The 27,937-nt window shown below is 37.8% G+C and overlaps 1 protein-coding gene across 2 annotated transcripts; it reads left to right on the top strand.

Annotated features, from left to right (window-relative positions):
• Nucleotides 1-343: 343 nt before the first annotated feature.
• On the top strand, nt 344-27,937 carry LOC129254528 (acid phosphatase type 7-like). Of its 2 annotated transcripts, none has more exons than XM_064113868.1 (10): nt 344-452; nt 8,731-8,976; nt 9,326-9,639; nt 10,177-10,269; nt 11,248-11,403; nt 13,497-13,572; nt 14,325-14,439; nt 17,744-17,941; nt 24,773-24,978; nt 26,023-27,820. In XM_064113868.1, the coding sequence occupies exons 2-10, from the start codon at nt 8,751-8,753 to the stop codon at nt 26,196-26,198; spliced, it is 1,560 nt and encodes a 519-aa protein (XP_063969938.1). In that variant the 5' UTR covers nt 344-452; nt 8,731-8,750; the 3' UTR covers nt 26,199-27,820. The 2 variants fall into 2 exon arrangements, with proteins under 2 accessions (XP_063969938.1, XP_063969933.1); XM_064113863.1 differs by lacking the exon at nt 344-452 and adding an exon at nt 5,492-5,552 and having other exon boundaries at nt 26,023-27,937.

Below are 27,937 nucleotides of genomic sequence, written 5' to 3'. Positions count from 1 at the left end.
CCCGCATTTTGGATGATGGCGGTAGTGTAGATGTAGTGTTCATGGATTTTATGAAAGCCTTTGACACTGTTCCCCATCACCGACTTCTTAGTAAACTACAAGCTCTTGGAGTCAAAGGTAAAATACATGCATGGATTAGTGACTTTCTGCTTGGTAGACGTCAAAGGGTCGTTGTCAGTGGTCAACACTCCCACTGGTCAGAAGTTTGCAGTGGAATATCCCAGTGCAGTGTTCTCGGTCCCATTTTGTTTTTAATGTATGCAAATGATCTCCCAGATTCAGTGCAGACTTCATACAAGGTGTTTGCTGACGATACTAAGTTGTATGTTCGTTCTGATGTTCCAGGGGCCTCCGGTAAATTGCAAGATGATTGGCTGAGCTTGAGGCCTGGGCTAAGAAGTGGCAGCTACGTTTTCACCCAGATAAATGTACTGTTTTGAAGACTGGAAGAAGTAGGTCTAACTCTGAGTATCATATGACCAAAGGTTCGCAATCGGTTGTTCTACGTGAATGTGAGAGTGAGAGAGATTTAGGAGTTCAGGTAGACTCACGTCTTTCTTACAAGGAGCACATTTCTAAAGTGGTGTCAAAGTCTAATAGCCTGCTTGGTATTATAAGAAGAACTTTTGTACATTTGGATAAGACCTCTGTTAATATAAGCTTTTGTTAAAGGGTACTTATTCGCCCAATCTTAGAATATGGCCAGGCTGCATGGTCACCGTATCCCCGTATAACATGTATAAGCTGGGAGAGCAGAGGCGGTTAGAGAGTGTCCAACGTAGAGCTACTAAATTGATCCCAATTAAGTATTATCACATAGGCGGATCCAGGGGGGCCCGAGCAGCGGCGTAACAGGGGTCGGTGGCCAGGGGGGGGGGGGGGGGGGCAAGAGCCAAAAATTTCCCGGTCATATCATGGAACAGGCAATGGCGTCATAAGGCAACAATTTTGAGGGGGCGATATGGCGTATCGGGCAAATATATATATATATAATTTTGACATTTTTATTGTAAAAATCCAATTTTGTGATAGATTTTGACATAATGTTAAAAAGATGATATCATATTTCACCCTCCTATCTTTCCTTTTTTCTCTCTTTTTTTGTACGCCACGGTGAACAGGATTTTTGTTATGATTGTGAGCATCAGGGCGAAGCTCTATATGCTCGAGGGGGCCGAGTATGGCGCTTCTGGCAAGAAGTAGCTTAATATAGGTCCCGAGCGAGCGAAGCGAGCGAGATAAAAAATCACCTTTTTATGAGAATCTAACATGAAGATAGATTTTTACGTGATATTCAGAAAAATATAATACACTTTCCTTTCTTTCCTCATTTTTGTTTGTTTGGTTGTAGAACTTTTGGGGGCCATGGTCCAAACTCATCCATATAACAATGCTTTATGGGTGGGGTCCAGGGCAGAGCCCCGGAACCTCTTGATATCAAAGCCATTTTAAACCTTACAGATGGCCACTTATTTTAATCAAATTGCGTGTATATTTATATAGCTTTAACACAACACATAAATTCAAGTGTGTATCGGAATCATCCAAATATTGTGAGGGGCACACCATAGCAAATGTGGGAAAATTTGTAAAAAGTCGCCAGCGAGCGAAGCGAGCCAGAAAAAAAATGGCCTGTTAAAATGAAATTCTAATTATGTGATAGATTTTTACATCATTATAGCAAATATCATGTCATATATTTTTTTTCATTCATCTCATTTCGCTGCCTTCTTTATTTTCTTTTATTTCCTTCTGGCTGTGGAACCACCCCCGGTACGCCAGTGCTTCAACGTAAAGCTTAATGCAGGAAGGGTCCATATAGGGGCCCGTCATAGAACCCATTAAATGTGACAGATGAAGAGTCCCCACTGCACGGGGTCTTGACTCTTGGACAGAGCCTTGGGAGATTTAGCAAGTTTTATGATAGACTTTCATACGACATTATGCTATATACCATCAATTTTTCTTCCCGCTCATTATCTCAATCCTCGGCAGCCCGGTAGTGTACGTTATCTTGTCCCTATTCTTTATTTTCCCATTTAGATTTTGGCTAATTCCATTCTGCCTTTATTTCCCGCTTTTGTTTGCCTTTTTGTCATCTTTAATTTATTTCCCTGTCTTACTAATCATGCTAATGTATTTGTATATCGGGGCGAATTGTTCTTTCTCACTTGTTCTTTTTTCCTTCCTTTTCCCGTTATCTTTCCGTTTTCCCTTTTTTATGTTTTTTCTTAGTTTTCTTTTCCCTTTCCCTTTTCCTTTCCCTTTCCCCTTTTTTCTTTCCTTTCCCTTTCCCTTCCCTCCCCCCTTTTTTTTCTTTTTCCCGTTTTTTTTTTATTTTCCCGGTGAGCTCCGCCAGGGGGGGGGGGGCAGCTTGCCCCCCCTGCCCCCCCGCCTGTTACGCCACTGGGCCCGAGGGGCCCGGGCCCCCCAATTGGCGGAGCAAAAAAAGAAAGAAAAAAAGGAAAGAAAGAAAAAAAAAGGAAAAGAGATGAGAAAAAAGAAGAGGGGGAAGACGATTGAATAAAAAAGATTCAAATGAGGGGAAGACTTGGAAATTAAAAAGAATATTTCATGTCACTATATAAAATTTTCGCTCGCGCTTGCATTGCCTGTTAGGTGATTTACATAACTTGTTCAATGTGGAGCTTAAATATATGAAGTTTGGAAGTCAATATTCAAAACATAATTATTTCACCTCGGAAATCGAACTTTCATTATTTTCTGTGATTTACAAATTGATTTTTATAAAGTGCTCTGTAAAAATGGCAGTTTTATGGTCAGAATATTAACATTTTCTGCTCGCGCTGCGCGCTCGCAAATTTTGATTTACCAGGTACTTATTATTTTCACGTATTCCAAAAAAGTTTTCAAAATATCCCTTTTCAGGCCTGATTGTCAAAACGTATCAGCTAGCGCTGCACGCTCGCATTTCGATTGGCGAGTTATGTGTGTGTCAATATTGATTACACAACAAACTACTTAAAATCCCATTTTCATGACAGTTTATCAAAAATTTCGGCTCGCGATTTGACCCCTTTTTAGATCGAAATATCAAAGATTTTAAGCTCGCGCTTCGCGCTCGCTTTGATAGATGTCTAGATTCTAGGATTAAATCTTAAACACGCGCGCGCATCTGCTCGCGCTTTGTGCTCGCATTATTAATGTAGGAAGATCCCCTATTACTCATCTTTTTCATGATTTTCAAAGATGAATAGAGTGTCCCGTTTTTAGGTCTAAATCTCGAGTTTTTCCGCTCGCGCTTCGCGCTTGCATCAATTGTTTTGTTATATAGCTATCCAGTTTATGATTACAAATATTGATTAAAATTTTCCATTCTTTATGTAGAAATGTCAAAAATTGTCAATTATTTGATTATTGAAATATTAACGTCTCCATGGCTAAGCAGTCCTTAACAGGTAGGGCCTACCTTTTCGATCAGTTCAAAACGTATATAGAAATTTTCTGCTCGCGCTTTGCGCTCGCATTATTAATGTAAGGAAGATCCCCAATTACTCATCCTTTTCATGATTTACATGAATAGAGTTACTCGTTTCTAGGTCTTAATCTCGAAATTTTCTGCTCGCGCTTCGCGCTCGCATCAATTGTTAAGTTATATACCTAGTCTCTTTAAGTTACAAAAGTGCTTAGAATTTCCATTCTTTGGGTAAAAACGTCAAAAAGTTTCAGCTCGCGCCTGGCGCACGTATTATTTTGATTGTTGAAATATGTAACGTCTTCATGGCTAACTGCAAGAAGTAGGCAAACCTACCTTTTCGATCAGTTCAAAACGTGTATCAAAAATTTCTGCTCGCACTTTGCGTTCGTAGTAATTATTTAGTTGCATACACATCTTTTTCAGTATATCAAATATCGCCCAGAATGTTCAAATTTTAGGAAAAATTACATAACATTTCAACAACAAAAATTGCTCGCGCTTCGTGCTCGCATTATATAAATAAGGATTAAGATATTATATACTTATGTTGATTTATAAGAATAAAGCTGCAACTATTAGGACTACCCCTTCAAATATAGACAAACAAAAATCATGTTCGAGCTGCCAATCGGGGAAAATATGGCTGAAAAAAAGATCCGGGCCGGCCCCCCACCTGTTGGCGTTCGAAGGTTGGATCCGCCCCTGTATCATATTCTGAACGTCTTCGCCTCCTGAAATTACCATCACTCAGTGACAGACGTATTAAAGAGGTGACATGATTGACGTGTACAAATATCTGCATGGTTACTATGATACAAGTTCTGAGCTTTTCTGTTTGAGAAATGGTGGTAAAACACGTGGTCATTCCTTAAAGCTAGAGAAAAGATATTCACGTCTTGATGTGCGTAAGTTTTTCTATGCTAACCGAGTGATAGATGTACGTGTGGAACAGTCTCACATAAGATGTAGTTACTGCTTGTTCAGTGATTGCATTTAAAGGACAAGTCCACCCCAACAAAAAGTTGATTTGAATAAAAAGAGAAAAATCAAACAAGCATAACACTGAAAATTTCATCAAATATAAGATGTAAAATAAGAAAGTTATGACATTTTAAAGTTTCGCTTAATTTCACAAAACAGTTATATGTACATCCTGGCTGGTACGCAAATGAGAAGACTATGACGTCATCCACTCACTATTTCTTTTGTATTTTATTATATGAAATATGAAATATTCTAATTTTCTCCTCATTGTCAAGTGATGAAACGATTAATTCCTCCCTGAACATGTGGAATTAGCATTGTTTGATACTATATGGTTCAGTCAAGTTGGTCCTTATTGTCAACTCTATAAAAAATGAAATATTTTATAATTCAAACAATAAAAAATAAAAGAAATAGTAGGTGATCTATGGACATCATCGACTGAGTCACCTAGTTCTGCATATCACTGTTTTGTGAAAAATAGGCGAAACTTTAAAATGTCATAACTTTCTTATTTTACATCCGATTTTGATGACATTTTCAGCACTATATATGCTAGTTTGATTTTTCTCTATTTATTCAAATCAGCATTTTCCTGGGGTGGACTTGACCTTTAAGAATAGACTGGATATAGTAAGCATTGGGAGAAGATTGCCTATGATTTTGAGTGATTTTCGATTCTCGTGAGTTTTTCATGGAATTGTGTTGCTGTCTACGATACCCCTGCCACCCCTCCCTGCCAACATAAGTAGCGCATCAAATTTTTGTCTGAAGGAGAGCAGCAATAGATCGACATTCTACTTTGATCGATGAACAGGCTTAGTCCTACAACATCGTTGGAGTAAATTAAACTAAAAAATGAAACTAAACTGTTAGCGTTGTGTAAAAAATAGATTTGTTTCCTTCTTAATAATAATGGGAACTATCAAGGGATTCTAGGGGTGATCATTATCCTTTTTAATGGTTCTCATCGACAAACCTGGTCGACTTTCACAGTAGAATTCTCAGCCCTGACAAGCAACAGAATTAAAAAAAAAAAAAAAAAAAAAAAAAACACCAGGCTCGGCCACACACGGCGTCCCATAGTATTTAAGGTTCAAGTCATATTTCCGTTTCACGACTCAAGATGGTATGTCAAAGTTTCTTCAAATTTTCACGAATTTTCTGTCATGCAGTTACCGTTATTTCACCTTGTCTTCTTTTATCTGCTCTTATCCAATCTCTTCGTCATCTCAAAGAATCTGATCATTTAGGAAACTTGTTGAAAATTACACTTTAAGTTTAAGTTTACGTTACCTCCGTGTTCGTAACCACTGCGGACTGCGGTGCAGAGTCGTATCTCACTCAGGACGCATCGCCGCCCCTGACCCTTTCGGCAGTGGGGAGCCGCAGGCGCTGGTGTCGGCGCGGCCGCTGTGGGGACTAGACGCTGGCGCTGGCAGCCGTCTGTTTCGAGGTGTTTTTAAACATTTTTTTTAATTTTCATTTCTCTTCGTACACAGACGGCTCGCGATCGTGTAGGCTGTACTACTACTACTAGGCTGTACAGATCGAGTAAGAACTTCGGTCTCTGTATAGACTGTAAATGTAATCAACTATCAAGGGCAAGGCTCCACGCGCACAGCCACAGGACTAAGGACCACATTAATGATTAACTTTTTTTGGTGGTGGCCCATTCGGGCCACCAAAACCTTCAAATAATTTTTTTTGGTCGCCCGATATTAAAGTTTGGTGGCCGAGAAATATAAAGAAAAACATTAAAAATGAATAAATGGGTATAAATGGTTTAACCACTGTCAAAAAAAATTAAAGAAAATAATATAACGGCAAAATAAAGACTTTTTAAAGTGTGAGAAAATTCCTTCCCTATATTTGCCAAAATGTTGGAAAAATTAACATTTCATATTAATCAAATGCCTTCCCAAAGTATTTACTTTCTCAAGAGTTGTTTAAGAAGTCATTTATAAACAAGAAAGAAAGTAACTGTCTGTTTATGTTTGGCTAGAAAAGACCGGAAAAGACACAGCTTCGGAAGAAACCAAATAAAACATACATACAAATGCACACGTGGGACTGTGATGTACTCACCTATGTGTTTTTATGTGTATTATTTTCATTTGGAAATCGGTCTTTTTTAGTCAAAAGAGAGGTCATGATTCCTCTTTTTAATGCTTGCAAATAATCAGGATACACCAGATTTTAGCAAAAAGGTCTGTAGAAGGGCATTTCATCGGTGTAAAATGTGACTTTGACTTGGATTTTCACAGTTCTGTGGAAGATTTCTTAGCAGCAACATTTCGTATTGCAGCTCCCTGAGTCTGAATAGGCTGCTAACGCACAGCTGCTTCAAGCATGCAAAGCTCACGCCAGCCGGCCGGCGCGGCCGGCTGGATAAAAGCTACTTAATGCTATAGCGGTAGGCCAACTTTGTGTGTGTGTTTGTGTGTAGATCAACAAAAAGGGCGCATGACAAACTGGCTTGCAATTTGAACTGTAGAAAGTTGATAAATGCGTGCAAAATGGGGAGAAAAATTGCGCTATTCTGAAAATTATTGGTTGCCCGATTCGGGCCACCAAAACTTAATATCTTTTCGATAATGGTTGCCCGAGGTGAATTTCTGGTGGCCCTGGGCCACCGGGCCACCGCTAATGTCGAGCCTTGCTGTAATAATATTGGTGAGTGGAGCCAACAGAGTCAGAGTTCAGCGGAACAGAGACCGAAGCTTTAGTTTTGGTCAATGTGGGGACTACCTCGAGCGAAGTTCGTGCAGGCTCCACTCCACTTCACTACCGCTACACTACGCTCCACCTACCCGAACTTCGAGACCAGGAACTCGATCGGATATTCCGAGTGACAAAAGGTGGGATTTTATGGGGAGAAAATACAAAATTCATGCAACATCACGATCTTTAAAAACAAGTATGGTCAGTTCCCCCATGTCTGCGCGGTCTCCCAAGTCTGCGCACCCGCGTATCTGCGCGATTCTAGTAAAAGAAGATACGCAACGAGCACGAACTTTACACATGCATTACATAGACAGGTATTCATAAAAAAATCTGACTCAAAATGGTGGAAAAATAATGAATTCAGGGCATTTCATGTGACGGCCTCAAAATGCAGCCTTTGTCATCAAAATCACCATGCATTACATAGACAGGTATTCATAAAAAAATCCGACTCAAAATGGTGGAAAAATAATGAATTCAGGGCATTTCATGTGACGGCCTCAAAATGCAGCCTTTGTCATCAAAATCCCCGAATCGTGTGCAAAGTGAATGAGTTTCAATCTGGAAATGACTGCCCAAAGGTTTTTCAAGAAAATCTTATATTTTCTTTCATTTTTTAATGAGAAATTTGGTACACTTACTCTTAATAATATAAGGAACACTATTAACCAAAAGATTTTGTGAAATAAGAAGAAATTCATGTTAAATCTTAACTCAAATTGTTAGGTGCGCAGACTTGGGGCCCACCATAATACAACTAATATTCTTACTTTACACAAAGTTTCACTTCTTTTCCATGCTTCTATCAGTCTCAAAATTGATGATTTAGAGCCAACATGAAGTTCCTCACACGTAATAATTAGCTGCCGATTTCAGAACATCGCATGCGCGCGAGGGTCCGAGCTCGGACCAGACCCGGTACCTCCCGCATGCGATGTTTTGAAGTCGGCAGCGCATTAATATTTATACGTGTGAGGAACTTCATGTTGGCTCTAAATCATCAATTTTGAGACTGATAAAAGCATGGAAAAGAAGTGAAACTTTGTGTGAAGTAAGAATATTAGTTGCACTTGTTTTTAAAGATCGTGATGTTGCATGAATTTTGTATTTTCTCCCCATAAAATCCCACCTTTTGTCACTCGGAATATCCGATCGAGTTCATGGTCTCGAAGTTCGGGTAGGTGAAGCGTAGTGTAGCGGTAGTGAAGTGGAGTGGAGCCTGCACAAACTTCGCTCAAGGTATGTGGGGACCTGCTTGCTAAAAAAAAAATGCAGATAGGCCTAGATCTAGTGCATCTTTGCATTTGTCATAATGTCATGGATTAAATTGATGGCTGATCACTCTGCGAGATGTATCATCCAATGGTTAATAGTTCAAGGAACTTCTGTAATATCTGTGCTGTTATTTTCTTCACCCCCCATCCCATGTTTATGAATAGTCAGCAACTTTTGTCTCCCTATCCACCTTTCATTGTTTTTATATTTTATGAAAGTCTAGAAGTGCATTCTGTACGTATATTCTAAGTAGAAGTAATATGTATATTATTAAGTGTTTTTCTGTTACTTTATTATCAATCAAGCTGTTGCACCATTAGTAGAAATGGGGCCAATACACACCTTCAAGATGAAACCATTAGGATCCTTGCTGATCATCTTGGTCATCTTTATTCTTGTCGATGGTCGTGGGATAGATGTTGATACAGGAGGAGGTGAGATTCATCAGGAAGATAAAGATTCACAGGCAGAGATAACAGATGATGGGACGGGGCTACTTAAACTTAGTCAACATGAACAGCAAATTTTACATGCACTGTTAGGAGGAATTGGTAAGTAATTTGTGTGAACAACTCGTAGTTTCATTCTTGTAACTTCATTAATATATTGCATTTACAATAATTTGATTTGCCAGAAACATTTGCCTAGATACTTGGATGAGCTCCAAAGAGAGGCTCAATATATCCCATTGTACCCCCTAATCCCAAGCCAAAATGCTACTGACATGTATAGGTAAAAGAATATATAAAAGCATGATGATTATTTTTGTTGAAACAGCACTAAATGTTGTTTTTTCTTTATTAATCAGATGGTTCTTGTTTTTAAATTATAAAAAAAGGCTTTGTATATTTTTTATTGTAGGCAGAATGTGTTGCAGAAATTACTCTTATTGTATTACAGGTCCAGTAATACTGCCTAATGATTCTGAGCCATCAAATCTAGCTGATGATAAACTTTCTCCAGACCGTGATGTAAGGCAAGCTTCAGACGATGATTGGCCCCCGCCGATTCCAGAACAGATTCATATAGCATACGGTGACATGCCCTCCGAGATGGTCGTTATGTGGTCTACTCCATCTATTGGATCTTCAGAGGTTGTGTATGGCAACGCTCCTGAGAATTTCACCCTCAATGCCACAGGAGAATACCAAGAACTTATAGACTGGGAAGGCAACTTTGATGGAGTGAAATTCATTCATCGTGTGAAGTTAGAGGTACTAGGGCCTCGATTCTTCATTTATGTGTCACATATGTCCTCATAGTCATAAATTGATTTCTCCTCCAAAAAAGGAAGGACATAATATTTCACACTTTGCTGTTGGATCTTGCAATGAGATACATTAGTACGTCTTTAGCTGTATGCGACTGGAATCACAACATTTGACAAAAATTTATTTAAGTTCTGTTCAAACTAATTATGGAATGGGGATTACATGTAGCAGTACTTTTTGTGTCTTTGAAAAATGAATGAATCAACGAAAATGCATTACAGATTAAAGAGGAAAAAAAAAACCAAATTACATATCAAAGATCAAATTCAATCCTTTGATTTTAATGATTTCATTCTGTATCTAAGCTGTTATCTAGTATGGGAACAACTTGGGAATGCATTTAATTAAATATGTATATCTTTACGTATTTTTAATTCTAAACATTCTATCTTAAATAAAAAAAGACTTGACATGAATGCATCTTATTTAATATGAAATAGCTTTTAATTTAGAAAACAAAATATTTTCCTTTATTATTAGGGTCTAACTTCAGGAGAGTCGTATTCATATAGAGTTCAGACTGATAATGAACAAAGTCAATCGTATACATTCACTGCAATGCAACAAGGAACTGTAAGTAGAATCTTGTAGAAGAAAATATCAGTTAGTCTTTTCTGGGCCCCGTCTTACAAAGAGTTACGATTAATCAAATCAATCGAAACTCTATGGAAATCCATCAGTGTCATAATTATTTCTACAGGAAATGTGCAAAATTTCCTTTGTAAACAAAGGAGAACACACCAAACTGTCAAGAAATCAATGAATTTAAGGATATACATTTATATCTAGAAAGAATTTTGAGCAAACATACATTTTATATGTTGACTTTGCTGGCTTTCCATAGTTACGATTGAGCGGATCAATCGCAAGTCTTTGTAAGACGGGCCCCTAGACTTCATCTCATGTGATATTTGGGTGTTATGTGTACATCTTGTTCAGCTGGTTCTGACTTAAAACAAAAATGATAAAATCATCTCATGTCATGTCCAGTATGCATACATGCTTTTCATTTTGAATTGAGATATTATACTGAAGAATGCATCCTATGAGATACATTTCTTATAGCTTGCAGAATATTTATTTTAATTTGAGTGACAGAGTAGGTGAACTTTGGGTTTTACATGCGAGCATTTTAGTAGAAGTTATACCAATAAATTGTGTGTGGAAATTACAAGATGCATTTAAACACACTCAAGGGAAGAGTTTCATGACAAGATTTGTCACTCAGTCAGTGAATAATTTGCTCTCAGCCAATCGGATGCAAGGATTGGCAGTATTGAAAATCACCTGGTAGGTGTTTCATAAAGCTGTCGTAAGTTAAGGGCAACTTTAAGAACAACTGGTGATTCTTTCTTACGCCCAAAACCCTCGCCAATGAACGTTTTGGTATGTACAATGTACCATTTACCACAAGAAACGATCACCAGTTGTTCTTAAAGTCGCTCTTAACTTACAAACAGCTTTATGAAACGGCCCCCTGCTGTCTGTTTCATGAAGTGCATGCCTATATAGTATTTGTGAATTCATAAAATTGTTCAATTCATTCATCAGGACTGGTCCCCTACTCTGCTTGTATACGGTGATATGGGTCTGAAGGGTGGTGCACCTAGCCTTCGTCTGCTGAATAAAGCAGCCAGAGAGAGATTAGCTGATGCTGTCATCCATGTTGGTGATTTTGCTTATGACCTTCATGATGAAGAGGGCAAGGTAAGCTCCATGTTGAAAAAAATACATTTTTTTGTTTATTGTACAACATAATATATTGTTGTACACAGTTAAACTGGAGGATGAATTTAAATCTTATGTGCTGTTGAACAGGTATCGTCCAAAACGTATTATTGCACAGTCTTCATGTCATAATCCAATTTGATTCATTGCGCTTAGTAATTAAATGCAGATGCAGTACGCGTAGGTCTAAATGGGCATTGATGCTACAGATCGCGTTGAGGGATTTTGCTTTCAATAATTCCTTCTCAAAAAAAGGAAAAATTTGATTATTGTCCTGACAATGTATTCTCACCAACTTCCAAAGTGTTGTACAACACCAATAGTGAATAATCTTATTCGGGCCATGGTGCGACATTTCACATTTGGTGAAAGAAAGAGAAACTGTGTTCAACTCGGCTATGCCTCGTTGAATAGGGCATCTTTCTTTCACCTCATGCAAAATCTCGTACCAACACTCTCATGCCTATCCGCTATTTGTATACTGGTTAATGGGCTATTGGATAGGGTATATTACAGAGGAGCATAATACAGGGGTGGATCCAAGATTTGACTAGTAGAGAAAAGGGAAGGGGCAGTGGTATGCTAAAATTTTCTACCCCAAGGAAATAAAGGGTGTCCAGGGGGCATGATCCCCCTTCCTGGTATCTGTTGTTGCAATAGGCTGGGGAAGGAGATGAAGGGGAGGGGGAGAGGTAATGGCAGTAAAGGAGATGAAGGGGAGGGGGAGAGGTAATGGCAGTAAGAGGAAATGTAGAGCCCGGATGTTGTATGCAATGAAATAAAAAAGAAGATTAACAGATGTTGAAGGTTTAATTATTATGTGTTTGGATCACCCAATTTCCAGAACAAAAAAAAACATGCTTCTATCATAGGACTAGATCATGGGTCATATATAGTTCAAGTGTTTTATTCAATGATCGGCCAATAACAACTTTAACATTGCCCGTCCATTTTCATGATATTAACTTTTAACAGTTAATGCTCTTGAACTTTGCCTCACTAATCCTATAAACAAGAAGTAATGACTGCAGAGAGAAGATTTTGACATGTTAATTGGTTTCAGATACAGTACAGTGGTGCTCAAAAGATGCTGAATCCCAATACAAAATGCACTCCTTCATGCTTAGTGTTGAATGTAGACAACAGCGCAAAGTTTGGCGAGCCCAGAGAAACATATTGAATGTGATATTTGATCACCTAGCTTCACAATCATGTATCTAAAAGAACTTGGACACGCTAAATATGTTCTTTTTCCGGTAGGGTTCACTAACTTATGAACACCCCTGTATATGTGTAAAATGTGTCTTGGGAGGAAGATGTGATATAATGCAATTTTTTTATTCATTATCTTTTTTTTATTTATTTATTTCTCAACTAAATCAAAATATATGTACAAAGAACATGAATTGATAGTATAACTTGGAAGGTTTTACATGACAGAGATTGACTTTAATTTCATTATGGCTAACAGGTGCTTGGTTATTGTTTCAAAATTCCTACATGGAACAATGGGGAAGAATAAACCATACTTGCAAATCAACAATTGATTAATATATTATGTCTTTTGTTCTTAGAAGTGTTTTTAACATGTCAGTTCATTTATTTATTCATTTGATTATTATTTTTTATGTATGTTTAAAGAATAGTTTTGAAAATCTATATCTTTCTTCTGTAGGGGCGAGGATAGGGTGGGGCATTCAATTGTAACAAAAACAGAAATAATTTACCATTATTATAGAGAATGATTGTGAGGGTAACCAGGGGTCCGTAACACAAAGCTTAGCAATGATCGTAGAACATTTTTCTACGATCGATTGCATTGACTACAATGTATAATCAATCGTGAAAATCAAGCAAAGGATCAATCGCTAACCTTTGTGTTGCGGGACCCAGATGTATCATTGGTCTGTCATTTGATCTCAGTCAATCCTTGTCTTTTTGATTCACCATCTTTGAATAGAGGCAATAGACCTTTCCTTTAAAAAAAATATCATTGGATGTCATGAATAACTTTTAAGCAATATATTCTCGATTTGTTGATGATTTTTATATTTTTTGTGTCCTTGTTCTAGGTTGGTGATGATTTTATGAATCGTATTCAAGATATAGCTGCTGTACTTCCTTACATGACATGTCCTGGTAATCATGGTAAGTTCAACCATTCTTTATCTCAATGATGTTCCATCCATGAAGACGTTTGTAAGTTGATTTACAAAAAAAATTGGTGATCTAAGCTTGTGGTGAATGAGATATCCTGTAATAACATGATGGGAGTGAATTCAATAATTCTAATAAAATTTTGAAATTTCAAAATGTTTGCATTTGAATGCAATTTAATTTTAAAAAGTATGGATTTCAATTATTAAATTCATCATGACATTTTAATACACTTTCCAGTATTAAACCCTAATCAAATTTTGGAAAAACTTACCTTCTGATGCTTTTTTTTTTAAAACAAAAAACACTATTATACATTATAGATATTAAGATTAAAGATTTTAACCTAAACGATTGGAATCAAATGGATTTTGCACACATTATCCAATCTAGAAAGTTGTAAGGAAAGAAGGTTTAAAATTTAATATTTGCTAAAACATGAGACTTGTATACTGTGCACAATCTGCTAAAATTGAGCAGTAACAACAATATTTTAATCTGATTTAGTCCCCGACTATGGGGGTGGCCGAATTCACCTCATATTCACAGAGATCACCCTAACCCCCTCCCCAAGTTCACTCTATTTCTCCTCCCTTAACACCCTCCTACTCTCCTCCACCACTTGCTTTCAAACTTATTTGAAATGAATGTTGGGAAAAGGTGTTATTCTCTTGCTCTCTTTTCCTTTATCATGCTACCTTTATAATGTTGACGACAAATTGATCACCCTTTTCTCTTTGCAGAAATTGCGCATGATTTTGTTCACTATCGGTACAGGTTCTCAATGCCTCGATCTGATTGGCCAATGGGAGATGAGATGTGGTATAGCTTTGATATGGGCAAGGCTCATTTTGTCAGGTAATAATCAAACTTTTCCACTTCAGGAATGGAAATCCTTTTTAGATTTTGTTTGGCAGATCACATAGATAAATAAGGAAAGGATTTAATAAGTGTTATTAGTGTGCATTACATTTTTTATTTGTCCAGAAAACAATGTGTTGTCAACACATTTGAGCGGTGTGTTGGCTTAGTTGGTAGAGCGTCCGTCTCACAACTGGGAGGTCGGTCGTTCAAATCCCGGCCGCGTCAGACCAAAAGACGTTAAAAGATGGGAGTTGCTGCTACCCTGTTGGCATTCAATGAATAAAGGGATAGAGCCTCCTTGATCTGGCGCTGCACAGCGGCTGTCGGGCCCACGATTAATTGGGCAAAGCAAATTTTCGGAGTATTTTATTTCAAGTCTATTTCAAACAATGAAATATGGATTTTCATTCAAATTTCATTTTATATTCTGTTAGGCAGAGCTCTTTGATATACTAGTATCAGGGGAGGCTTTAAAAAAAGTAATTGATGCATGAATTACACTTTTCATTTTTCCAGCGAGAAATAAATGTTTTATCACGTTGTAAATGTAAGAACATATTTTATAGTTGCCTTAACCCTAATTCTCCCGGGGGGGGGGGGGCCATAATGCCCCCCCCCTCGACAATTTCCGCGATATATCTGCTGCGCAAATTTTTTTGACCTCGCCGCTCACTGACTTTTTACTTTCAAGTCTCGCGCAAATTTTGAGACCAAATTTGTGACGCCCGGGTACGCGGTTACGACATTACGCAACATTATGTAAGTGCATGTCAGACCCAAAATTGCTCATAAACGTGATTTCATGTACAAATCCAATACAAATTGTGTATTTAGCCAAAATTCATAAATGTATCATTATTTCTACTTTTACTGATTAAACTTAATTAATTTTGCCTTGTTTATGATCAGAATTAAGTCTGGAACGATTTCCATTGAAAAAACAATAAAAAACAAAAAATAAAAAAACAAGGAAATACATAAGAAATTAAAAAAACAAAATACATAAGAAACCGGTCTTGGTACCAGAATTTTTTTCATTCACAATTGTTAGGAATGCTTTAAAGAATATTTTCACCAAAAAATAGCATTCTAGGAGCATTATTTAGTGAATCAGAGCAAAAAGTATGATTTCATGAATAAATTAGCATAATTAAAGGAGAAATATATTGAAAATCGTAAAAATGGAGAATTATATATCAAATCAAAGGAGAAAATAAGGAGAACACGATGGTGTACATCATTTATCATGGAGACCGATGGAACTCAGTTAATTGATAGTTTAAAGTTCTCTCTCTGAATGCTTCAAACACGCAGAATTACGTCCGCGAAATTGGGGATTTTTTATGACGTCACTTTCTGTACGAGAGGCGTGATTGGCTCTCCCACGTGAAGCTCCACTTGCATGCAAAACCTGTTGCGAGGGTACGTTTTCTCCACATTGTCACTGAATACTTCGATCACGAAATGAAAGAAAACCCAGAATTTTATCTAGATTTGGATTTTCAAATTGATGATTTTGAAGATGAAGAGAATGATGATGAAGTGAACAAAAAAGTGATGTAGTTGGGGGTAAATTGGGGGAATCGATGATGAGGAGTCGGACAATTCAACTTGCAACACGATCACATGCCGATTCGCTACCAACTCATGCAGCTGCTAAGTTCTAGCTACACCGCGCGTGCCAAATTGAATTCACGAAAATGACTTACCACACTGTCCAGACAGAGTCTCTTACTTCTGTGACTATGAAGAAGGAAAATAATGATAAAACTGTACTTACAAATAAGTGAATGTAATCCGAACCTGAAGGCAAATCAACTCAACGAATAGCAGCAGACGATATGCACCGATGATAAATTTCATGTGGCTGGGATAGATTGTCACTCGTTCTGTTAGATGTAATTTTTATCTCATTAATTTGACAAAGTTACGAAACTCAGGGAATTATTTATCTATATAAAAATATAGTAACATCTCATATAATTTTTAAATTACGATAAAACGTTTTTTGAAGGAAAACGTTGAGGTAAATTAAAATCAGATGTAAAAGATCCCCAACATGCGTAGCTTGATTGAGAGCTGTGCAACACGTGCATAGATCTACTCTCTCAGCCAAGGCGAGCGAGCAATACGGCATGTTTGTGATTTTGATTACGATCACATATACGAGCTTTTAAAAGGTTTTATCGTAATTTAAAAAATAATACGAGATGTTACTATATTTTTATTTAGATAAATAATTCCCCGAGTTTCGTAATTTTGTCAAATTAATGAGATAAAAATTACATCTAACAGAACGAGTGACAATCTATCCCAGCCACATGAAGTTTATCGTCGGTGCATATCGTCTGCTGCTATTCGTTGAGTTGCCTTCAGGTTCGGATTACATTCACTTGTTTGTAAGTACAGTTTTATCATTATTTTCCTTCTTCATAGTCACAGAGGTAAGAGACTCTGTCTGGACAGTGTGGTAATTCATTTTCATGAATTCAATTTGGCCCGCGCGGTGTAGCTAGCACTTAGCAGCTGCATGAGTTAGGTAGCGAATCGGCATGTGATCGTGTTGCAAGTTGAATTGTCCGACTCATCATCATCGGCGTAATTCCCCCAATTTACCTCCAACTACGTCACTTTGTTGTTCATTTCATCATCATTCTCTTCATCTTCAAAATCATCAATTTGAAAATCCAAATCTAGATAAAATTCTGGGTTTTCTTTCACTTCGTGATCGAAGTATTCAGTGACAGTGTGGAGAAAACGTACCCTCGCAACAGGTTTTGCATGCAAGTGGAGCTTCACGTGGGAGAGCCAATCACGCATCTCGTACAGAAAGTGACGTCATCAAATTCAAGTCAATTCAGAGACCGATGCGAGGCATATTTCGGAGAGGCATTTTGAGCGTTTTTTAATCAGCGATTTTCACCTTATGTATTATTTTCGTTATTTTTGAATGACCCACTGATAATCCCCACATCATTACCTTTCCATTGACATATAATAAGACCACATTCATAATCAATATAGTTCTCCTTTAATTCATATAAAATAACAATATATGAATTCAGTGAAATTTAGCAATGCAACTGCGTAGATTACATCATTCTCTACCATCGTGCAAATTTTCGTTGTGATCGCGCAATCCATGGCTGAGATCTTAAGAGGGGGCCATAATGGCCCCCCTCCGGGAATGACAAGAATAAAAATACCCCGGAAGAATTAGGGTTAAGATTGTGCAAATGATCTCTCATTTGCACAAATTATTCATACATGTTAATATTTCAAACCTTTCTTCATGCAGCTACTCTACTGAAATTTACTTTGCTGGATACCCTGATACTCAGCGTCGTCAGAAACGATGGCTCCGGAAGAACCTTGAGAAAGCCAATGAAATGAGAGGCGTGCGTCCCTGGATCATTGCATTTGGTCATCGTCCAATGTACTGCTCTAATTTAGATAGAGATGACTGTACGAAGGAAGACTCCAGAGTCAGGAAAGGGTAGGTTTTTATTAGAATGCTTCTTTGGTAGTACTATCAACATGTAGGTCTACTTTCTAGCTTTTGGGCTCCATTCTCCAATATTCATTTTTTTCCTTTTTTCATGATATACCATATTTATGCAGGAGTTATCATTCAGAAATGTGTTTTTTTTTAACTTGCACATGTCTTAGGTCACATGATCATGGTCAAAGGTCATTTTCGGTCAATGGGCATATTATTTTATTATCATATCAGTGTTTTCTTTTGTGAATAATATTCATTAGCTATTTTTAAAGGAAGCACTGCTGCAATATTGAATTGCGTAATGCAGGTGAGACTGCCAGAGGCGTTCCACTTGTTTTTGTTATCATTGATGTTTCCTCCTGAATTTAGACAACACTCGTTTGGAAATATTATGCATCGTAAACATTTAAATATTCACATTTTTTCTACTATTTTAACCCTGTATAGGCCAGGGGAAGGGGGGGGGGGGGGGCTCGGAGGCCCCTCTCAACAAATCACGCAATATTTCTATGCTCGCTGACTGTTCACTTTCGAGTCTTGCGTATCTTTTGAGACCAATTTGTGACAACGCCGTTCTGAAATTATGCAATATTTTGTAAGTGTATGTCAGACCCCAAATTGCTCAAAACGTGATTTTGTGTACAAAGTCATTGCGAATTGTGTTTCCAACTATACTTTTGCAGGTCTAAATGGATTTATTTTATGCTGTCTATGATCTCAAAAGAGTCCCTGAAAAAGTTCATCAAAAACAACGAAAAACAAAAGGTTCAAAACACAAATAGATACATAAGAAATTGCAAAAACAATACAATGCATAATAAATTGATCTGATATCCCAATTTTTGTCACGCCTGCGTAGCGGAGCGAGACATAGGTATCACTATTTCCGGCGTCGGCGTCGCCGTCGTCAACAATTGTGTTGTACACCCAATAACTTTCTATAGCTTCGAGGTGGGATCACCAAATTCATACCAGAGGTCCATCTCCTGAAGGCACAGGTCAAGTTCGAATATGAGTCAAATTGGAATAAGGTCAAAGGTCAATGAACTTTCCATGACTGGCACTGTGCTGTGTTGTACACATAATAACTTTGTACACCCAATAACTTTCTATAGCTTCGAGGTGGGATCACCAAATTCATAACAGAGGTCCATCTCCTGAAGACACAGGTCAAGTTCGAATATGAGTCAAATTGGAAGAAGGTCAAAGGTCAATGAACTTTCCATGACTGGCACTGTGCTGTGTTGTACACATAATAACTTTCTATATCTTCGAGGTGGGATCACCAAATTCATACCAGAGGTCCATCTCCTGAAGGCACAGGTCAAGTTCGAATATGAGTCGAATTTGAATAAGGTCAAAGGTCAATGAACTTTCCATGACTGGCACTGTTCTGTGTTGTACACATAATAACTTTCTATATCTTCGAGGTGGGATCACCAAATTCATACCAGAGGTCCATCTTCTGAAGGCACAGGTCAAGTTCGAATATGAGTCGAATTTGAAAAAGGTCAATGAACTTTCCATGACTGGCACTGTGCTGTGTTGTACACATAATAACTTTCTATATCTTGGAGGTGGGATCACCAAATTCATACCAGAGGTCCATCTCCTGAAGACACAGGTCAAGTTCGAATATGAGTCGAATTTGAATAAGGTCAAAGGTCAATGAACTTTCCATGACTGGCACTGTGCTGTGTTGTACACACAATAACTTTCTATATCTTCGAGGTGGGATCACCAAATTCATACCAGAGGTCCATCTCCTGAAGGCACAGGTCAAGTTTGAATATGATTCGAATTTGAGTAAGGTCAAAGGTCAAAGGTCAATGAACCTTTAATGACTGGCACTGTGCTGTGTTGTACACACAAAAACTTTCTATAGCTTCGAGGTGAGATCGCCAAATTCATTCAAGAGGTCCATCTCTTGAAGGTGCAGGCCAAGTTCAAATGTGAGCCGAATTTGAATAAGGTCAAAGGTCAATTAACATTCCATGACTGGCACTGTGCTGTGCTGTACACACAATAACTTTCTATATCTTCGAGTTAGGATTGCCAAATTCATACAAGAGGTCCATCTTTTGAAGGTGCAGGTCAAGTTCAAATGTGAGTTGAATTTGATTAAGGTCAAAGGTCAATGAACTTTCCATGACTGGCACTGTGCTTTGTTGTACACATAATAACTTTTTATATCTTCGAGGTAGGATTGCCAAATTCAAACAAGACGTCCATCTCGTGAAGGTGCAGGTCAAGTTAGAATGTGAGTTGAATTTGATTAAGGTCAAAGGTCAATGAACTTTCCATGACTGGCACTGCTGTGTTGTACACACAATAACTTTCTATAGCTTCGAGTTAGGATTGCCAAATTCATACAAGAGGTCCATCTTTTGAAGGTGCAGGTCAAGTTCAAATGTGAGTTGAATTTGATTAAGGTCAAAGGTCAATGAACTTTCCATGACTGGCACTGTGCTTTGTTGTACACATAATAACTTTTTATATCTTCGAGGTAGGATTGCCAAATTCAAACAAGATGTCCATCTCGTGAAGGTGCAGGTCAATGAACATTCCATGACTGGCACTGTGCTGTGCTGTACACACAATAACTTTCTATATCTTCGAGTTAGGATTGCCAAATTCATACAAGAGGTCCATCTCCTGAAGGCACAGGTCAAGTTTGAATATGAGTCGAATTTGAGTAAGGTCAAAGGTCAAAGGTCAATGAACCTTTAATGACTGGCACTGTGCTGTGTTGTACACACAATAACTTTCTATAGCTTCGAGGTGAGATCGCCAAATTCATTCAAGAAGTCCATCTCTTGAAGGTGCAGGTCAAGTTCGAATGTGAGTTGAATTTGATTAAGGTCAAATGTGAGCCGAATTTGAATAAGGTCAAAGGTCAATGAACATTCCATGACTGGCACTGTGCTGTGCTGTACACACAATAACTTTCTATATCTTCGAGTTAGGATTGCCAAATTCATACAAGAGGTCCATCTTTTGAAGGTGCAGGTCAAGTTCAAATGTGAGTTGAATTTGATTAAGGTCAAAGGTCAATGAACTTTCCATGACTGGCACTGTGCTTTGTTGTACACATAATAACTTTCTATATCTTCGAGTTAGGATTGCCAAATTCATACAAGAGGTCCATCTTTTGAAGGTGCAGGTCAAGTTCAAATGTGAGTTGAATTTGATTAAGGTCAAAGGTCAATGAACTTTCCATGACTGGCACTGTGCTTTGTTGTACACATAATAACTTTTTATATCTTCGAGGTAGGATTGCCAAATTCAAACAAGACGTCCATCTCCTGAAGGCACAGGTCAAGTTCGAATATGAGTCGAATTTGAATAAGGTCAAAGGTCAATGAACTTTCCATGACTGGCACTGTTCTGTGTTGTACACATAATAACTTTCTATATCTTCGAGGTGGGATCACCAAATTCATACCAGAGGTCCATCTTCTGAAGGCACAGGTCAAGTTCGAATATGAGTCGAATTTGAAAAAGGTCAATGAACTTTCCATGACTGGCACTGTGCTGTGTTGTACACATAATAACTTTCTATATCTTGGAGGTGGGATCACCAAATTCATACCAGAGGTCCATCTCCTGAAGACACAGGTCAAGTTCGAATATGAGTCGAATTTGAATAAGGTCAAAGGTCAATGAACTTTCCATGACTGGCACTGTGCTGTGTTGTACACACAATAACTTTCTATATCTTCGAGGTGGGATCACCAAATTCATACCAGAGGTCCATCTCCTGAAGGCACAGGTCAAGTTTGAATATGATTCGAATTTGAGTAAGGTCAAAGGTCAAAGGTCAATGAACCTTTAATGACTGGCACTGTGCTGTGTTGTACACACAAAAACTTTCTATAGCTTCGAGGTGAGATCGCCAAATTCATTCAAGAGGTCCATCTCTTGAAGGTGCAGGCCAAGTTCAAATGTGAGCCGAATTTGAATAAGGTCAAAGGTCAATTAACATTCCATGACTGGCACTGTGCTGTGCTGTACACACAATAACTTTCTATATCTTCGAGTTAGGATTGCCAAATTCATACAAGAGGTCCATCTTTTGAAGGTGCAGGTCAAGTTCAAATGTGAGTTGAATTTGATTAAGGTCAAAGGTCAATGAACTTTCCATGACTGGCACTGTGCTTTGTTGTACACATAATAACTTTTTATATCTTCGAGGTAGGATTGCCAAATTCAAACAAGACGTCCATCTCGTGAAGGTGCAGGTCAAGTTAGAATGTGAGTTGAATTTGATTAAGGTCAAAGGTCAATGAACTTTCCATGACTGGCACTGCTGTGTTGTACACACAATAACTTTCTATAGCTTCGAGTTAGGATTGCCAAATTCATACAAGAGGTCCATCTTTTGAAGGTGCAGGTCAAGTTCAAATGTGAGTTGAATTTGATTAAGGTCAAAGGTCAATGAACTTTCCATGACTGGCACTGTGCTTTGTTGTACACATAATAACTTTTTATATCTTCGAGGTAGGATTGCCAAATTCAAACAAGATGTCCATCTCGTGAAGGTGCAGGTCAATGAACATTCCATGACTGGCACTGTGCTGTGCTGTACACACAATAACTTTCTATATCTTCGAGTTAGGATTGCCAAATTCATACAAGAGGTCCATCTCCTGAAGGCACAGGTCAAGTTTGAATATGAGTCGAATTTGAGTAAGGTCAAAGGTCAAAGGTCAATGAACCTTTAATGACTGGCACTGTGCTGTGTTGTACACACAATAACTTTCTATAGCTTCGAGGTGAGATCGCCAAATTCATTCAAGAAGTCCATCTCTTGAAGGTGCAGGTCAAGTTCGAATGTGAGTTGAATTTGATTAAGGTCAAATGTGAGCCGAATTTGAATAAGGTCAAAGGTCAATGAACATTCCATGACTGGCACTGTGCTGTGCTGTACACACAATAACTTTCTATATCTTCGAGTTAGGATTGCCAAATTCATACAAGAGGTCCATCTTTTGAAGGTGCAGGTCAAGTTCAAATGTGAGTTGAATTTGATTAAGGTCAAAGGTCAATGAACTTTCCATGACTGGCACTGTGCTTTGTTGTACACATAATAACTTTCTATATCTTCGAGTTAGGATTGCCAAATTCATACAAGAGGTCCATCTTTTGAAGGTGCAGGTCAAGTTCAAATGTGAGTTGAATTTGATTAAGGTCAAAGGTCAATGAACTTTCCATGACTGGCACTGTGCTTTGTTGTACACATAATAACTTTTTATATCTTCGAGGTAGGATTGCCAAATTCAAACAAGACGTCCATCTCGTGAAGGTGCAGGTCAAGTTAGAATGTGAGTTGAATTTGATTAAGGTCAAAGGTCAATGAACTTTCCATGACTGGCACTGCTGTGTTGTACACACAATAACTTTCTATAGCTTCGAGTTAGGATTGCCAAATTCATACAAGAGGTCCATCTTTTGAAGGTGCAGGTCAAGTTCAAATGTGAGTTGAATTTGATTAAGGTCAAAGGTCAATGAACTTTCCATGACTGGCACTGTGCTTTGTTGTACACATAATAACTTTTTATATCTTCGAGGTAGGATTGCCAAATTCAAACAAGATGTCCATCTCGTGAAGGTGCAGGTCAATGAACATTCCATGACTGGCACTGTGCTGTGCTGTACACACAATAACTTTCTATATCTTCGAGTTAGGATTGCCAAATTCATACAAGAGGTCCATCTCCTGAAGGCACAGGTCAAGTTTGAATATGAGTCGAATTTGAGTAAGGTCAAAGGTCAAAGGTCAATGAACCTTTAATGACTGGCACTGTGCTGTGTTGTACACACAATAACTTTCTATAGCTTCGAGGTGAGATCGCCAAATTCATTCAAGAAGTCCATCTCTTGAAGGTGCAGGTCAAGTTCGAATGTGAGTTGAATTTGATTAAGGTCAAATGTGAGCCGAATTTGAATAAGGTCAAAGGTCAATGAACATTCCATGACTGGCACTGTGCTGTGCTGTACACACAATAACTTTCTATATCTTCGAGTTAGGATTGCCAAATTCATACAAGAGGTCCATCTTTTGAAGGTGCAGGTCAAGTTCAAATGTGAGTTGAATTTGATTAAGGTCAAAGGTCAATGAACTTTCCATGACTGGCACTGTGCTTTGTTGTACACATAATAACTTTTTATATCTTCGAGGTAGGATTGCCAAATTCAAACAAGAGGTCCATCTCGTGAAGGTGCAGGTCAAGTTCGAATGTGAGTTGAATTTGATTAAGGTCAAAGGTCAATGAACTTTCCATGACTGGCACTGCTGTGTTGTACACACAATAACTTTCTATAGATTCGAGGTGGGATCGCCAAACTCGTAACAGAGGTCCATCTAAGTCATATAGCATACATGTAGTTTTGACATGCAGTCTCTTCATGACTGCAATATGCAGGCGAGACAACGCTTGGCGTTTGCCTTGTTTCACTTACACTTGCTAAAAACACCACAAAGATTTTCTATGCCAAAAATTAGAACATTTAGTGTGCCAATTTTTGGCACGATTGAGAGATCGACAGACGAGATCTCAAGGGGGGCCTGCAAACCCCACACCCACCCCCTGCCCCCCGGCCATATGATCTCCCAAAATATCCCGGCCTGGATAGGGTTAAATGGTTTACTCAGAAACAGAGCATTGTTACCAGTAAGGAGGCTGAATAGCTGATTCTTTTACATTGTAAAATATAGGATGTTACATCAATGAAATCAAATTGTATAATCTCAATACTCTATATCAATTTTTTCATTAGCTCATAGTGATTTACCTCCCATAATATCCTTTCATGTTCTTGCAGACTGGAAGATCTGTTTTATGAGTATGGTGTTGATCTGATCATTGAAGCTCATGAGCATTCCTATGAAAGATTCTGGCCGATGCATCAAGGTGTGGTCACCGCTAAGCATTACAAGGATCCCGTAGCGCCTGTTCATGTCATCAGTGGTGCCGCCGGCTGCAATGAGTTTAATGGTGTCTGTGTTAACCCTATCTTGGGACCAAGAGGTTAGTCAATATTAAAGCTTTCATCTTAAATGATACCTAGAATTAGTTTACCCTTCTTGCAGATCCTTGGTCATAGGGGTTGGTATTCTGATAATTAAACCTACGTATAACCCTGGTCTAAAGTCTAAAGTTTTAAACCACACTGCTGTGGAATGCTGGCTTCGTAATATATCTTCCATATCCATAGCAATTATAATGTTCCAGTAAATTAGTTGAAATTCTTTATATTTTTATTTGGTATTCCATTTCACAACTAATTTAATTTTTTGACACCCTTTTGAGGCAGAATAAGAATAACTTTTATTTGGCAATCAGAATACCTCCCTTAGAGTGTAAGTTGAATTAAGTGAGTACTAACATTTTAATGAAATTCAAACTTATATCTAACAACATTTTAATCAATAAAAAAAAAGTTATGCACACATCCTGTTGAGCATACACCTACTTTTCTATTTTTTATTACATTATGTGGAATATTGCATTTTTCTCATTTCAATTTGAAACAAGTTTTGATTAATCCATGGACATGTGAAGTTGCCATTGTTTCATTTGTGATTAAGTGACTAGCTTCCTTCTGAAATCTGTAGAGTCTGAAATATTCTACCATTTTAATAATAAGATATTGAGTGTGTGATATCAGCTGTCTCATTTGCAAGTCATCCATGTTGTTTATATCAACTGTTTTGAACAAATCTTTTCACCATTATTCTTGCTTGATTTCTCTCTTTTTATTATCATAGAGAGTTGTTTGCAAAGGATTGCAATTCAGTTTCCAAACCATTAAAATCATGACAAGCTAAAATAATGGGACAAACATATATACTCTCATGCATTCAATTTTGTGTGCAGTGCATGTGACGCGAATACAGTAAAGGAATAATTTCCAGTGACTTGCATAATTCAATAATACAGCAGATACTAATTTCCAGAAGGATTGTTTCTTAATCTCTTTAAAGCAGTTTCTTTCAAAATTAAATCCATATCCAGAAAGTACAATTATCTTGAAATCCTTGAAAGACAAACACTTTTTTTTTTGCCCGACAGGAGAGTGGTCAGCCTACCGATCATGGATACCAGGTCTGTATGGGTTTGCTCATCTGCACATAGCTAATGAAACACATCTGCTCTGGCAGCAGAGACTAGCCGTCAGTGATCAGGTAGAAGACGAGTTCTGGATTGAACAAAGTCGTCATGGTTACTTCCCACCGTCAACAAGATGAGATATTCTCAAGATGAGACATTGTGATGATGAGACATTCTATAAAGACAAGACATTTAAAGATGAGACATTATCAATGGAATTTCTCTCCTCGATATTACTGATGATACACATTGACATGAACTCTCTAACAGAGATTAGCTGTGAGCAATAAAAGATGCGAGGAGTTCTGACCTAATTGTCGTGGCTCCGTTCCACCCTCAACAAAATGATTCATTCCCAGGCAGAGACATTCTCGAGTTTCTCACCTTTTCATAGCTGATACCATGATATGAAGTCTCTAAACGAGATTAGCTGTAAACAATTAAAGACAGGATGAGCTCTGGATTGAGCCAAATCTTCATATCAAGTACTTCCCTTTATCCACATGATAGTACTTTCTAATTGGTTTTTGACCAACATTTTTTTATGGAACCGACGTACTAATTGCTTCTGTTGAATGGGCCATCTTGCGCATCTTGCTTGTCTGGTGGTATTTGATTAGTCAGCTTATCAATGAGGATTATTCTTTAGATTACCGATTTCTTCAAATACTGTAAACCATGTATTCTAAAGATCGACAGTAGGACTACCGGATAACTGTCCTCCTTTAATGTAATGTTTAAGGACGTTCCACAGTTAAAGTGAAATCCATGTCATTTTTACCAAACTTTGCACATAGATACTTTAGAACCTTAATATTCGAAATATGCAAAAATTAACATAGGTCCATGTGCTTGATTTTTTGCTATAGAGCTTCAAAGTTCACCCAAATTGATGTTCTTAAGAATTGCGCATTCAAAAGAATTTGGCATTTTTAGACCGCCCAAGATTACTACAATGAGTTTAAACCTCTATTACTCAGTCAAAATACATGAAAAAGTCATCAAACTTCGCAAGAGAGTTAATGATTGTATCGTTAGAATGGAGAATAATCTATATATAGTGCTATTTGTTTGCAATTTTAAGTTTAACAGCACTTTTAGTTCTTAAAAATGGCGTAAAAGATAACAAAATCCCAATCTACAAAATGTAAAATTTCAGTAACAAACTACAAACGTACAGTAAATGCTGCACTTTATTCAAAATCCATGTCATTTTCACCAAAATTTGCAGAGTTGTAGAGGAAGGTATACCTAAGAGGTACAAACATTAAAAAATAGGGGTTCATGTGCTTGTTTTTAAACTATCAGCATTTTTATTAGAGCAGATGTGCTTTTTAAAACACCAAAAATGCGCCGAATGCTTAGTATCTATGTGAAGAAAAAATCAAAACCACTCTACCATTCATCAAACTCGGGGTAATATTCGTGATTCTTGGCAGCACTGCAGAGTAAAGTATTTTGAAATTGTAGAGAATATTTTTTTGAATGGTCCATGAAATAATTCAATTTTTTAGCTTCATGAAATAACGCATCGGATCTGTAGTTAAAGTGCAGAAGATGAGAAAAATCAGCTCATATCCGCAGCTAATTAATCACCTGTTCATCCATTGTGACGTCAGCGCGCAGAGTGTAAACTATGCGCAGATCATAATGCGCACAAACATAACTGTGGAACGTCCTTAAGGCATCCCATTATTACAGTGCCTCTTGCCATTGACACCACTTTCAGGGGGCACTGCAAGGATAAGAATACAGGTGGAAAGAGAAAAAAAAGGAGAAAAAATATAGAGAGCATAATCTAATGAACAAAATCACTGGCCCCCAAACTGAAAGACGGCATATTTCATTGCTTCTACTGGGGTTATATGTTGGAAAG

This window comes from Lytechinus pictus, chromosome 2 (genome assembly GCF_037042905.1).
Source record: "Lytechinus pictus isolate F3 Inbred chromosome 2, Lp3.0, whole genome shotgun sequence".
NCBI lineage: Eukaryota > Metazoa > Echinodermata > Echinoidea > Temnopleuroida > Toxopneustidae > Lytechinus > Lytechinus pictus.
This window is presented reverse-complemented; position numbering and strand designations above follow the sequence as displayed.